At 46.0% G+C, this 15103-nt stretch overlaps 1 protein-coding gene across 4 annotated transcripts in view; it reads right to left on the bottom strand.

The window, feature by feature from the left end:
• TANC1 (tetratricopeptide repeat, ankyrin repeat and coiled-coil containing 1) overlaps positions 1-15103 on the bottom strand; it is a 235869-nt gene that overhangs the window by 68285 nt on the left and 152481 nt on the right. For 3 of the 4 annotated variants that reach the window (XM_081242562.1, XM_081242564.1, XM_081242561.1), the window contains 2 exons: positions 14058-14188; positions 12823-13009 (listed from right to left, as the gene is read on the bottom strand). In XM_081242562.1, coding sequence (XP_081098688.1) covers positions 12823-13009; positions 14058-14188 — 318 coding nt within the window. The remainder of the gene's footprint in view (positions 1-12822; positions 13010-14057; positions 14189-15103) is intronic. The other variant, XM_081242563.1, reaches the window with a different exon arrangement.

The following is a 15103-nucleotide window of genomic DNA, read 5'->3' on the forward strand; positions in this document are numbered from 1 at the left end:
AAATTTGATCCTTAGAATTAAACTTTATAACATCTGTTCAAGACGATCCAGAGAGGCTGACTTGACTTTATTCCTTTAGCAGCTTAGAATGGAAACCTCTACGAAACCAGCGCCGGGAATACGCAAGCATGGGAAGGGACCCTTGATGGCAGAATTAAAATTTAACCTCTTCTAAGAAAAACAGGATGGAAAAACATCTTGGCAAAAGAGGACGAATATGATGAAGGAAAGCAGCAGCATTCACTCCACAAACCTACAAACAACCACTTCTGATTTAAAGACGCTGAGCCATATGTGATCCGCTTGCAAGCAACACTGGCTTGAGTCCTTGAGAACAGAGGCCAGGTCCTCTGATCTTTATTTGGATCCGAGCAGCTCAGGCCCTTAACTGCAAGACTTAAATGGGAGTGCACAGGGTCAGAGTGCATTCAGGACCCAGCTGCCTGGATTAAGCTGCTTCTTCAACATACCCCGATGATACACACTTTATCAGCAGGCTGGTGAATTAGCTCCAACAGAGTCTGTTATCTAGGATCAAAGGGTCTGAAGGGATTTTGTTTTGTTTATTTTTACAATGCTCTTTATGGTTTAGAAGTAAGGACAAAACAATTTCCTCCTGTGATGCCACCGCAGGGTATCCTGTCACAATTCTAAAACTATCTTTGCTCCTGCTGCCCCAGCCTGGACTTATCACCCACTGCTTGTCTCCCTGTTTAAAAATCCCTTCTACATGCTGAAGCCTCCTTAGAGGATTCACCACGAGCTGATCCCTTCCTTTTCTGAGCACATACTCAGTGCTCAGTAAATGTTTGCTTATTCAGCGAATGAGCAAATGAACAAACTACATTTAATCTCACTGTTACTGGTTCAGGATTGTTGACATTATGCCCCTAACCAAAGTGTAAGCTGATCTGAGATGGGCCTGTCACACCTTTAGGGTACCTGTCATTACTCCCAGCATTTCCAAGTTTTCTAGCAGGCGTATTAATACTAATCCCCCCATCTATTTGGAATCGATCACAGTCTTCATTGTGTGTTTTTTAAAGGGATCACTCATACGAGCAGACGTCTATTAAGTATGACTCCTTCCATCCTAAAAATGCACGTGGTGGTAGCAATAGCAGCAGTTGATATTTATTGACGGTTACTGTATATATCACGGATTGTGCTACGGGCATCACAGGAATACTCTAATTTATTAATGAGATTATTGCCTCAATGGTAATTAGTTACTAATGATAACCCTATTAATAAGCTGTGACTGTGTTCCAAACTTTCATTTAAAAGTCCAGTGCTCAGGACTCAGAAAGCTTTTCCTGCAGGCATGTTGTAATTAGGTTCCCAGGCTACCCCAACACCTAAGTTACAGAAAGCGGGTGGGGCGACTGGTCTGGTTTTTATGTTGTGGCTGTTTTATCTGGGGGCACATATTCCTAAGGTGAAAAACAATGTCAGAGTGATGTTCTTTCTCATTTGCTCTCCCGAAGTGCCAGGCACTTCAGAATCAAACCCCTAAGGATCTGATCCTAACTCACACCTCAAGCAGTGGGAACAGGAACTGGGACTTCCCTACGCCCTGTCACCAGCGACAGCACCAGAAGCAGGGCTTCCGGGACCCAAGCAGCAGCTAGGCAGGGACATTCTGGTCAGGGGTCATGGGCTGCAGGGACAGGCTGAACGCCCAGTTCTGTCAGCACAATCACAGGTGCCCAGGCCCTGATGAGTGGCACCATTCAGTTCGTGACAGTGAGTGGAAGGGAAGCAGGTGGAGGACGAAGGCCCCCAGGCAGCTGGGAAGAGAAGTCCCAGATGGGGCCACGATTTCAAAAGGAGGATATTACGAGTTTACAGTATGTTTGTAAGTAGGAGACTCTCCCACTGTCCTCAAGAACTTCAAGTGAGGGACACGTTCCAGAGTCCACACTGACCAGGGCCCTCTCAGAGGCAGGCAGGTGAGGAGCTCTGAAGCCAGGGCCCTCCCCCAAAAGATGCTCCACTAAGATTGCCCCACTTCACAACATTCCTCCCTGGGATCCAGTACCAGACCCAGGCTGACGGCTGGAAGCCCAGGCAGTGACCTTTCATCTCGGTTCAGGCACAGTGCAGCTCTGAAACAGATCCAGTGGGGCAGATGAAGGCCCCAGTTCTCCCACACGACCTAGGAAGCACACCAAAGACGGAAGCTCCACAGTCTCCAAGAAAGGGAAAGTATTTCTTATAACAAATGACAAGCTACTCAAAAAATACCTATTCTTCTTCCAAGCTAACAGAAATAAACTCCTAATTAAGTTAACCCAGTCGCCTTCAAGTTTTAATACACACAGGGCAACATCCTAACTATGATGTTTCTTTAAAAAAAAAAAAAACAAAAAAAAGCTCTAAAAAATCAGTGCCATGTGACATTTTCCAGAGACTGGATAATCTTGAAAAGTTCCCTAACAACTCAACTCAAAAATTCTAACATCTTATTCTTTCAACTACTACAGATGCCAGTGTTCATCAATTAAGACTTGCCATCGTCACTCAGGCTGGGTCTCAGTCTGCAAACACAAAGGATTCTGTAAAATGAGCAACTTATCAGGCCTTAAGTATTACCAAGCTACGAGGTTAGGCTGTGCCTTACAAGTCAGTATTAAATTAGGTTTGGTACTGCTCATTGATTCTCTTGTGCTACTACTTCCGACTCTCCATGTAACTTGAAAATTCCTTTTAGCCAAGGACAGGGGGTTATCTCCCTCTGTAGAACCGGCACATTTAACCAGACCTACTAGTGCACAGGGCTATACCACCTCCAAAGCACTTTCTAATTATGTTAAGACATATACATGATCACCACAACACGAGAGAAGAGGTGGAAAGGCTGAGAACCATCAATCCCACTTTATAGATATGGAAACACACTGGGGAGAAACTGATCTCTCTCTCTCTCTCTCTCTCTCTCACTCACACACACACACAGTTAATGGTATGTCCAATACCAGTCCTTTTGACTGCACATGCAGTGTGTATTAAAACTCCCTTTGCCTTGTACAATTCTCAACGTGTAAAAGGAGTTCTGTGAAGTATCTGTGGCTAAAAAGTATTTTGCAGTTCATGAAATCTGCCTTGTTAAAAACAGCAGTCCCTGGGCAGGGGCTAGTGGAGAGAGGCCAGTCATGGGCTCACAGCAGCCAGGAGGGAGTCTGACTGGGAGGTGGGGGAAGCAGAGATAGAGACCCACTCAGTCATTAAACGTTTTGCTACATATGGCACTGCAATAAAATGATTTTTTCTCCTTCCCAACTTTCCCTCATCCCCTCTTTGCCTATTGAAGGTTCTTTCATATGTCGAATGTTCACTTGAAATAGAATTTTAAAAAACAAAAAAACAGTAAAGTCCAGGGCCCAGTAAGTAGTTTGGTGGGATCTAAATCAAGTTGTAGGTTTAAAAGAACATCAAGAAATAAATTAAGGGACTTCCCTGGTGGCACAGTGGTTAAGAATCCGCCTGCCAGTGCAGGGGGCATGGGTTCAATCCCTGGTCCGGGGAGATCCCACATGCCATGAAGCAACTAAGCCTGTGCGCCACAACTACTGAGCCTGCACTCTAGAGCTGCGAGCCACAACTACTGAGCCTGCGTGCCACAACTACTGAAGCCCGCGCACCTAGAGCCTGTGCTCCACACGAGAAGCCAACACAATGAGAAGCCCGTGCACTGCAACGAAGAGTAGCCCCTGCTCACTGCAACTAGAGAAAGCCCGCATACAGCAACAAAGACACAGCGCAGCCAAAAATAATAAATATCTAGATAGACAGAAATACATTAAATTGAGTATTTAATGTACTAGTCCAGAATTATAGATGGACTAATAGAATTACAGATGGACTAATTATAGATTGACTAATGCATTAGTCCAGAATTGTTTAGAAACTAAGGGCCATTGATGTCAAACATATACACAGAGCCAAATTCTTCTCTCTCTTAGCTCTGGAAAAGACAAGAGGTGAAAAGTGCAAGGGGCTTGGTTCAAACTCTGGCTTTTCTTCTTTTGAGGACCCACAAGGGGGTATGTCTCTCTGGGCCCACTACTAGGAATGGGCATATTTTTGTCTTACCTCACTAACATCATCTTGTGTTTCTCTCTTTACACAGGTTACTAGGAATCTTAAAACTTTCTGCCCACTTATAAGCAAAATTAATAAAATCTTATGAACCTGACTGATGACTTCATCTTTTCTCTCACTCTTTCCCAACTCACACCTTCCCTGAAAAAGAAAAATCTTGTTTTAGTAAATGCCTATGAGCATTTCAAATCCACTAGGGAGGGATGAAATATAATAAGTATCCCTAGGAAATAAGAATAACAATAGTGGCTAACGTGAATATTATAATAGTGTTAATCATGCCCGGGCCCTGTTCTAAACTCTTTCCCTGGGAGAGAAAATCAGATAGAAGGGCATACGTAAAGTGCCTCACATATCATAAGGACCCAAGAATGCTTTCCTCCCCATACAACTGAAGAAAAATAAAGTAGCACTAAGAAAACCCAAATACACATCTTTCAGCTTCTATATCCAGTTTAATGGTTGACGGGAAGAGTCTAAAAGTTAAAACACAGGACCAAAGAATTAGAGACCAAACAAGAAAGAAGTAGACTGGTTGCTTATGAAAGTGGAGGAAGGGAGGATGTGAGTAAAAAAGGAAAATCCGGGGCTTCCCTGGTGGCGCAGTGGTTGAGAGTCCGCCTGCCGATGCAGGGGACACGGGTTCGTGCCCCGGTCCAGGGAGATCCCACATGCCACGGAGCAGCTGGGCCCGTGAGCCATGGCCGCTGGGCCTGCGCGTCCGGAGCCTGTGCTCCGCAACGAGAGAGGCCACAACAGTGAGAGGCCTGCGTACCGCAAAAAAAAAAAAAAAAGAAGAAAAGAAAAATCCAACTAGTGCAGGCACTGTCTCCTTGACCCGACAGCATAAAGATCACCAACAACTCTAGAAAGCGAAGAACGTCCCACCGAGGCTGGGGCAGGATCAAAGTGACAGGTCCAGGAAGCCACGGGCCCGCTACCTGATCCTCTGGACCCGACAGCACTCGGTGCACTCACGCCTCACACGGTTCAGGCTGCCGTGCCACACTCTGGACTTCCCTGAGTGACAAAGGGGGAAGACTGCAGGGATGAGACCAGCCTGCAGGAAACCTTCTGACCAGAAATGCCAGACGGTGCTTCTCCCTCTGCCCCACCCACGTACTAACAAACCGCAGGGAACAAGTCTGGCTCGCCGCCGCCCGGGGGCGCTGCTCTCACCTCCGGCAGCCCAGCAAGGCGAGGGGCCGGCGAAGGCACTCGCGCGCGTCATCGCCTGGCAGGATGGGGCGGGGGGGGTGGCCTGAGTCACCTCTGGCTCTTCCTCTCGCCACTCTGCATGGACAGCAGCACGTGGCTCCTCTGGCCAGCCCTGGGGAACCACCGAGGGCCCTGAGCTTTGGCTTGTGACAGCGCTCAGCGCTCACGGCTGTGCACAAGGCGCACTCTGCTGTGACAGGCAGCGAGGCCAGGGGCCCGAGCCACAGCCACACGGTCACGGCAGCGCTCAGCGGGCCTCTCACGTGGAGACGCCCGAAGGGGCAGCTGGGGCGGGGCAGTGGGGGAGGGGAGGACAGGCCTCCTCACTCGGCCACACCATCCAACCTCAGCCCCACCCCACATGGCCCAGACGCAGTGGGACAGGGCAGGCAGCGGCCTGCCGAGAACAGCCTGCAGACCTGAACAACAGGAAGTTTTTTAGCAATAGCACGTGACACGGTGTCCTGATAAGGCTTCCATAACCCGAACACCAAAGGCCTAGACGCTGGCACTTCTGACTTAGTCCAATGACTCCACAGAATTCTGGACTCTTCCAGAAAAAAGCATAAGGTACTATTAGTGGTTGGTATTATTATGCACCTACGGCATACACCTTCCATCAGAGGGCACTGCCATGTTTTAAACCCTTTTCAGCTAGTGACAACTTGTCCAAGTTTCAAAGGGCAGGAGACCATTCTTTGGTTCCACAGGTAAACAAGTTTTAAAGTAGATACTGTGCCTATCTCTGTTGTCCCAGTACTGAAAAAAACGTGCTCCTGGTATGCAGTCGGTGCCAATAAATGCTTCTGACAAAACAACCCGGAGAATCCAACCACGGCCAGAATACAAGTATATCAAGTGCTTTGCTAACTCGCATCACCGCCAAGGACTTCTTTCCCATGTTAAGTACGTTACCAAATTATATATGTAAAAGCAAATTTTCCTCCTTCACCCAAGAGATTAAAAAGCTTCTATAATTAAGGATGATTTTTAAATTGCAGGCAGTGTAGCAAAATGAATAGTAACACAGATTTGAAACACTCTAAATAGTTATTACCAAATCAATTTCAAAGCATTTCAATTTAGTAGCAAGCAGGGCAAGACAGGTGGCAACAAAGCAGTATTAGCGTAAAATCAAAAGGACAGGAGTTACAACAAGTTAAAAATGAAAATAAAGTACAATTAACTGCTTTGTGTGCCGCTCTCTGCATCTGATCATCTCCCTTGGGACACAAAGTCCAGGAAATAAAAGGTCTAAAGCTACCTCTGGAATCACTTTCATTTTACAAGCCTAGGAAGGCAGAGAAGAGAGATGCAGGAAGATAAAAGTCAGCCCACGGTAACTTTTCTTTATGTCCTAAGCAACTGGGCAGAAGAACAAATATTGTCAAAACTCCAGCAAGGATCAGCAGGATGCTAATCAATTGTCCGGTATTTCACTGCAAGCCACTTTTTTTTTTTTTTTTTTTGCGGTACGCGGGCCTCTCACCGCTGTGGCCTCTCCCCTTGCGGAGCACAGGCTCCGGACGCGCAGGCCCAGCGGCCGTGGCCCACGGGCCCAGCCGCTCCGCGGCATACGGGACCCTGCCGGACCGGGGCACGAACCCGTGTCCCCTGCACCGGTAGGCGGACCCCCAACCACTGCGCCACCAGGGAAGCCCTGCAAGCCACTTTTGCAGGAGCAATATTCCTGTGAAGGTAATTCCCCTGCCTAAATGTATACCGACACAGCCAAAAATAAAAGCAAATAAATTAATTAATTTAAAAAAATGTATACCTGCCTCCCAGCTTCAAAGTGAGCAGGGGGAGAGCAAATGTAAGCTCCCTCCCCCGCTCCCCAGAGAAAGGGGAAAGGCAGCAGGAAAAGCCTGAGTTCTTGCTTTACCCTTTTAAAATTCTGAGCACTTAATCACCCTGAAAGCTACCTGGCCTGGTGGAATGCGGTGGCTCAGGTGTGGGGCAGCAGGGCAGGTGGAGACACACCTGCTCTGCTCAGAAGACACACCCAGTGCGGGAGATGGGGGGGTGAGAGGTGAGATGTGGCCGTCCTCCACTCAGAACCACCCCCCTCCCTTCATGGGGCTGCCCTAACACCAACTCTCAAAAGGAAACCCATCCAACACGCTATGAAAGCCACTGGGAGATTATAAATGTCAGCAGGTACAGGCAGGTGGCAGAGAAAGGAAATGGAAGGGATGGCTGACTTTTAACGGCCTCTCTCTCTGCCAGAATTTTTCAAATTGCTACCTGGAAATCCTTCTCCTGGGCACCTCTATCATTAATGGATAGGAAGGATTTATTATTGCTTTAAATCTTGATAGGAAAGCTGAGTTTTGTTTGTTTCTCCTCATCCAACATCCATCCTCTTTCTCCCTAAATAAAGAGCCCATTTCTTTGAAATAAATACACACGCACATAAAATATTGAACATGATATGGACATAAACAAAAATTAAACAGTATCTTTAAATCAAAAAGTGCTTTAAAGCCCGCTATTTTCAGTAATGTTTTCTTTTTTTAATCAGATTGGTTTTCACACAGATTCCAATGAATACACATATAGGCATACTATGTTTTATTGCACTTCACAGAAATTGGGTTTTTTTCTAATTGAAGGTTTGTGGCAACTCGGCATCGAGCAAGTCTAAGGGCGCCATTTTTCCAACAGCATTTGCTCACTTCATGTCTCTGTGTCACATTTTGGTCATTCTCGAAATATTTCAAACCCTCTACCAACAAAAACATTACAACTCGCTGAAGGCACAGATGATGGTCAGCATTTTTTAGCAATAAAGTATTTTTTAATTAAGGTAAGTACATTGCTTTTTTCTTTAGACATAATGCTGTTGCACACTTAACAGACTACAGTACAACTTTTATACACATTAAGAAACAAAAAAATTCGTGTGACTCACTCTACTGCGATATTCGCTCTGTTATGGCGGTCTGGAATCAAGCCTGCAATATCCCTGAGGTCTGCCCGTACTTAGTGTTTTTCTAAGCCGGGATTAATAGTCTACAATTTCCATTTGTAACAGCTGGAAGCAAGTTATATTCAAGGGAGTGTCACTAAGAAAAAACGTTCTTTCTGTCATGGAGGAAATACCTTTAAATGCTACTTCCTTATAAAGTCTTCCTTTCCAAAGCAAATAATTAAAAAGCTGCTTCATGGTGACTGAGTACAGCTGTTGTCACAGTTAGAAGGTTTTCACATTGCAGATTTGAAAATCAGACACTAACTTCTAGGTAATGCCAATGATTTTATTATGTAAAGAGTAAGGAATTTTACTTCAAAAAAAAAAAAAGATATTTGTAGGGAATATAGTTAATCCCATCCAGCTCAGACAGTATTTCTACATGACAGAATTATTAAACTTCTAAAGACATTTATGTTGGAAGAACTTGGAGCTCCTGAAATAGGATGCAGTGGGACTCCCCTCTGCATTACACCGTGAACATGGGGCAGGTGGTGGAGAGGGGCATGCTAGGCCTTGGCCTCCACAGAGAGAGACTGGAAGGGGCCCAAATAAATTCCTCTCATGGTCGTTAGCCTGCCATTTCTCCTACTAAGCAATTCCAAAAGGAAATTCTCTTCACCTGCAAATGTATCAAAACCAGTAGAAACAGAACCCGGGCAGGGCACCCTGTGGCAGCCTGAGAAGGCTGTCTGGGCACGTGGGAACACAAGCTTCCCTTCACGGCATCTGTTGGGCAAAAATATTTAGACTGAATAGAATCATCATGAAGGAAGTCACCTTGAATAGTAAGGGAGAGGCCCAGTTTTTAAGGATGGGTTAGCATTGTTAGAAATTTCCCCTAAATAAACTGTGCTAATACTGTACATGGAGCTCTGGTCTGAGCCCTGGATGGGAGCCTACAGCTTCTCCAAAGCTTGCCATGTCATGGCAGCTGTGTGCTCTTCACGTCAGCCCACCCCTAAACCTTTGCCACTCCAACCTGAGCTCCATGGGTTGATAAATCTCAAACAACTTAAAATGGAAAGCCTCTTCCTCCCTTCTCCAGGCCCTGTGTAATCTGGAACATGAATCTTAACCAGCCTGTTTTACAAGCAGCTGCAGGGCCTCCCGAAGCAGGAAGCCAAGGTATCTCACCTTCATCGGTGCCCACTGGGATCACCGTGTTCTTGAATATTTTACTGTTGAACAGTTAAGACGCCCAAAGGCTACACCTTATAAAAACAGACATGTTCGTCACTGCCCACCCCCAGCAATCACAGAACCACAACTGAGTCACAGATCCCTGCTCCCTGAAGAGGCAACGGAACTTGCGTACCCTGTACTGATTCAGGGGGAAGCTCGTCCCTCCTCTGGCCCTGCCACGCCCGCCTCTTCAGAGAGCTGTGGGTAAGTCTGCCTGGAGAGGAAATGCTTGTTTTTCCTTCTCCTCCCTACCACACCTCCAATGTGTCCCTTGGCAACAGGTTCTAATTCTGCAGGTCACTGAAGGAGAGAGAACAGAGAAACACTGTCACCAGCACAGGGTTTCCCTCTCGGCCACCTATGGTCCTCGCTCCCTGCAGGAGATCAGGTGACCGGGCACGAAGCACAGTCTCATGAAGCAGGGGGTCTTTGCTGAAAGAGGGACTTAGGAACCTCTTCCCGGTTCCTCCCACTTTCATCTCAATCGTTGCCATTTTTCCTGTTCAGCCGAGTTAAGGGAACATGTTGACTCAGCCAAGGAAGGAAGGACAGCCTCAATGACATGAAATGGGTCACTTAACTTTAACGACAAGACACAACTTAAAATACAGATGACATGAAAAGACTGGACAATGCCAACTTGGAATGGGAATCCCACATAGCTTCCTTAGAAACCAACTAAACCACTGCCTCCTGCAATGTAACTTGATAAGTAGCCACAATTCTCTTTCCTTAATTTCTCATGCCTAACACCATGCTAGGAGCCCAGTAGATAGCCAGAATAAGATAAATAAGCCCCCCTAACTATGTGGAGACAGAAGTAAATAACAAAACAAAAATAAGTAAATTGAGGGGCTTCCCTGGTGGCGCAGTGGTTGAGAATCTGCCTGCCAATGCAGGGGACACAGGTTCGACCCCTGGTCTGGGAGGATCCCACATGTCGTGGAGCAACTGAGCCTGTGAGCCACAACTACTGAGCCTGCGCGTCTGGAGCCTGTGCTCCACAACACGAGAGGCTGCAATAGTGAGAGGCCCGCGCACCGCGATGAAGAGTGACCCCCGCTTGCCGTGACTAGAGAAAGCCCTCGCACAGAAACGAAGACCCAACACAGCCAAAAATAAAATAAACAAAAAAAAAATTAAAAAGAAAAAAATAAGTAAATTGAAACTATTGAGATGCTATGGAGAGCATGTAATAGGGGGACTAACTGGTCTGGGCTCAGCAGGGACTGTACTAAATCAAGTACTAAGTAAGAGCCTCAATACTCCTGCAGTTCAGTCGTTCATTGACAATGCAGAAAACCAACCAGCAACTTCTCTTTTCCCTCTTTAGAACACCTTTAAAATAGCAGCAATCTCTCAATGAGAGAAAGAGACAGAGAAAGAATGAATGAATGAATGAGGGTAGTTTTCTGCCATTGAAAAGGTTTCCGTCAAAAGAAGAAACTGGCTTGGCCATAATCAGAGGCATGAGACGTCAATGCCAGAACACAGAATAAGAAGTAAAAGGCTCCAAAAAAGAATAAGAAGTAAAATAAGAATAAGAAGTAAAAGGTCCAAAAAAAAAAAATCTGTAGCACTAGCCAATTTCTTGAAGGAAGACGAACTCTGAGGAGGAGAGGACATTGCAGAAGAGCTAAGAATGCTGTAAAGAAAGTCATCTGGCTATCACAGAATTAATACCAGAGATCCTTCGGTGGTGGGCAGCTCAGAGAGACGGGGCATGAAAACAGAGGTAACACTGGGAAAAATTTGTTAGACAAAACAGCAGGTGGGGAAGCAGAGTGAGATGAGAAAGGGGAATTAGCAGAATAAGCTCTCTGGAAGGGCTTGAAGCTGAGTGAAAAGAATTCAAACCTGCTACAAAACCCACAACCCACCATTCACATGAAATGTCCAGAATGAGCTAGCCAGTCTGTAGAGACAGAAAGTCCATTACCAGTTGAGTAGGGCTGGGGTATGCGGGGAAACGAGGCGTGACTTCTAAGGGTACAGGGTTTCTTTCTGAAGTGGTAAAAATATTCTGAAATCAGATTGTGGTGATGGTTGCACAGTACTGAATAAACACAGACCACTCAATGGCTTAAATGGGTGAATATTATAGTAAGCAAATTATATCTCAATGAGACAATTCAAACAAAAATGAAACAAAAACCCATAGAAGATCATGATCCAAGTGAAAACTGAGGGAAGAGACTGCCTTCCTCACGCTGACGGGCCCCTCACAGAGCCCACAACCCAGGACTAGGCATCTCACAGATCTTCTGGGGCAATCGGAAAAATAAAACTGGATGAACCTGCAGAGCTTGGTTTTTCAAATTACACTTGAAAGAAATTGCAGGCGACTGGAGAAAACAAAGCTCAAATGTCACTGCATTTGGTTACATACATAAAACATAAAATATCCCTCAAAGACATGTGCATCACTTGGGCAACAGGGAGGGGCTGAGCTGTGCAGGAGAGCACTGGTGTCAGACAGCAGCACGGTCTCAGCGCACAAGAGACCTGAATAGCTCACCCGAAAGACACCAGGCTGCAGACTGGGACACACAGGTGCCCAGGCCCACCTGCAGAAATGCGAACGCACTCTGTCTGGGATGGGATGTAAAAACAGGGCTCTTAAATTCCCTGGTTGATTCTATTGTGAACATGGGACTAGAAACTACTGACTTAATCAGAAGCCTTACTTTTGATTTCCTTTGAGAAGGAAAGAAGTGTGCAAAGAATTCAATTAAATGTTGCTCAAGTCACCTAGTCAAGCAGCCTAAGAGTCAGGACTACACTCTGTGTCTCCAGACTCTCAGCTCAGCACAAGCACACCTACTTTGTGGGTATGCGCATGGGTGTGTGTGGGCAGTTAGGTTTCCTTAGAAAATCCTGGCCTCCAAACAGTGGTCAGATGCCATTATAAGAAACTAAAGAACAAACACCCAGAAATAAGTGGGGAGATCAGTGAGTGACCTTGAGACTGAGCTGGGAAGACTTCTCAATATGCAGGGATTTCCTTGCCCTATGGTGTGTCCTATCCAGACCCGATCCCCACCAAGTAGAATTACTCAGTGAGGAGGGAAGATTTTTGTAACTTCACAGGCCAGACCTGATCTGGAAAATTTTTTACCAAATGAACCCGGGGTTATAAAATAAACACCAAGGAATGTAAAAGCCAATGCTTCATCCTCTCAGCTGTCCATGGAGCGGGTGCTATCTGCAAAGGACAGGGCAGGCCCCGGAGGGCTGACCTTCACAAACCACGCATGCTAAAACCCTCTTAAGAAGTGCCTGGTGAATGCTCTGGCTGAAATGCATGGAGCCAGCACATGACCGAGGAGTGAGCTTCTTACCTATAATTCCACTGTCCTTGCTTTCCAGGGTGGAACTGGGGCTGCTAATGGTCTCACAGGGACTTTTGTTGGCTGCCGTCTTGCTGACACAGCTATTCAAGGTTGAGCAGGGGCTATCGGTGCTAGGAGACGCGGTACTGCTTGTAAGTGTGGAGCAAGGGCTGATGCCTTGGCTCAGAGCTGTGCACTGTAAGATGAAGGGAAGGAGGAGTTAGCGCAGCTACACATCCCTTTGTTTTTGATGCTAAAACAATGAAACTACAAACCGGAAAATGGAACACAGTTGTGTTTCGTTTTGTTCTTCAAATCTAGGGATCTTAATACATACGGTCTTCCAAAATTTAAAAGAGAAATCTCCTAGTTCTGTTCCCCCGCCACCTTGCCATCTTCTTTTTTCTTAAAAGGGCAGTCTTAGAAATAATTTAGTGGGAATGTACATTTAGTAAAGCAGAAATAGCAAACAGGCAGACTTCCTTTCATTTAACGTCTGCAGAAGACAAATGGGTTCTTTGACCTCTGTGTGTTAAATCTGGGAACTCTGTTTTTGTAATGTTTCACAAGCACTGCAACCTGATTCAGTTCCTGAAGATTTATGGGCTCTGCGCTCAGGGGAAGGAGACGGGTGGCCACTGCGATCTCAATCAATGCATGACCCCCTCACTGAGACCCTCGCAGTGGGGGCAGAAGCTCCGGCCCCTCGTTGCTATTCAGACGTACACTTCTCAGCTCGGATGTGGCAGGCTGCTGTTCCCTAGGAAGGGGAGTGCTCTTCCGTAGATGGACCACTTGATCTCATTTTATTTTGTCTCTATTCATCTCCTATAAATCTTTTCCTCACCCCACTGACCCTCCAAACTTTCAACGGATAAAAATGCGCAGGAAAGCATATACCAAAGCAGCCAGATGAGAAGAACGGTGCTATAAAGATAAAAGTAGTGTCATTACTAAGGAATTCTCTCAGCCGCTATAATTCATTCCGCTACCCTTCTCCGGGTGGTGATCAGAAGGTTAATGTGGACATTTTCGTAAGTTCTACACCCTTCTGCTTCTCCTCACCGCCCCAACCTCAACTACAAAGATTCACAAACACACTGTTGAAATGAATTTCAATACACAGCAGCCCAGACTCATTTGGCCCGAACAATGACCTCCCCACTCAGGGAGGGGGGAAGACGGTCATGCCTTCATTCATCCTCTGAGCAGGTATGACATGCAGTGCCTTCCTCGGGCATTACCATGGTTTCGTTTTTTTCTTCAATGGTGATGTGTGTGGAACTTGGGATCCCTTCTCCCAGTAGAAATCCCAGCCTTGTCAACAGTTCTTGAGCCGCTGGCGAACAGCTCGGTTCATTATCGGCCTTTGCTTCTGGAACAAAGAAAGAAAACAATGAAAGACGCCCCTCTCAGGAATTTCAGTATCTGCATCTGGAGGAGTTGGCATTACAGCTGCTTGTCTGGTGCTTTTGCATATTTTTATAAAACGCACAAAGTTTGACAATGCTGCCTGTCCGCCAGCAATACATTCTAATTAAGAGACTGTGACAGGTTAAGCAAACAGTAAAAGAGAAACTCCAAGTGCAAAGGGTGAAATTGTTGACCTGAATCAGAAGACACAGTGTCATTTTCTGATGGCAATTCCTATTTCCATGTCATGAAAAATGGGTACTTCAGACACCAAAGGCAGAAAAAGGCCTACTCCTCATCTTACTCTTGAAGAGCACAGTGTGTCCAATGCCAACAGGAGGCTGAAATAAAGTAAAATCCAAGTGGCATGCTGCCAGAGCTATTAGATGTGGGGGGAAAATTTAAGCTCTCATGTAACAAGAAAGAGGCATGACCACTTCAGTGGAAACTTCCTTTGCACACCCCCTAGGAGTGAAAGTCAAAACCAGGATTCCAACCCAAGGGTCAATCATCAGGGATCCATGTTGAAACAAAGATCTTAAGTCCCAATGAACTGTGTCCCAAGAGACAGGACCCAGTAGTACACCCTGCTGTCCATGGGGAGATGCAGAAAAATCGGTTGTGTTCTCAGCACACTCCACAGTGAGGTTGGAAGCACGTTCTACCTGAAGGTCACAGGGCATGTTTGGATGCCCTAAGGCTGGTCATCTTGCTTTGTGCACTCAAGAGAATTTTATTGTTGGACTTGACTTAAATGTTGAGCTGTAGGTTAACCTTGTATCCAAAGCCTAAGGGAACTTAATTTTGGTGGACAAAATGATATTCACATCATTCTAACAGCTCTCTTACAGTTTTAAGTCAGCATCCATCAGGGAAT

Source organism: Mesoplodon bidens (assembly GCF_964165515.1).
Source record: "Mesoplodon bidens genome assembly, chromosome: 8".
NCBI lineage: Eukaryota > Metazoa > Chordata > Mammalia > Artiodactyla > Ziphiidae > Mesoplodon > Mesoplodon bidens.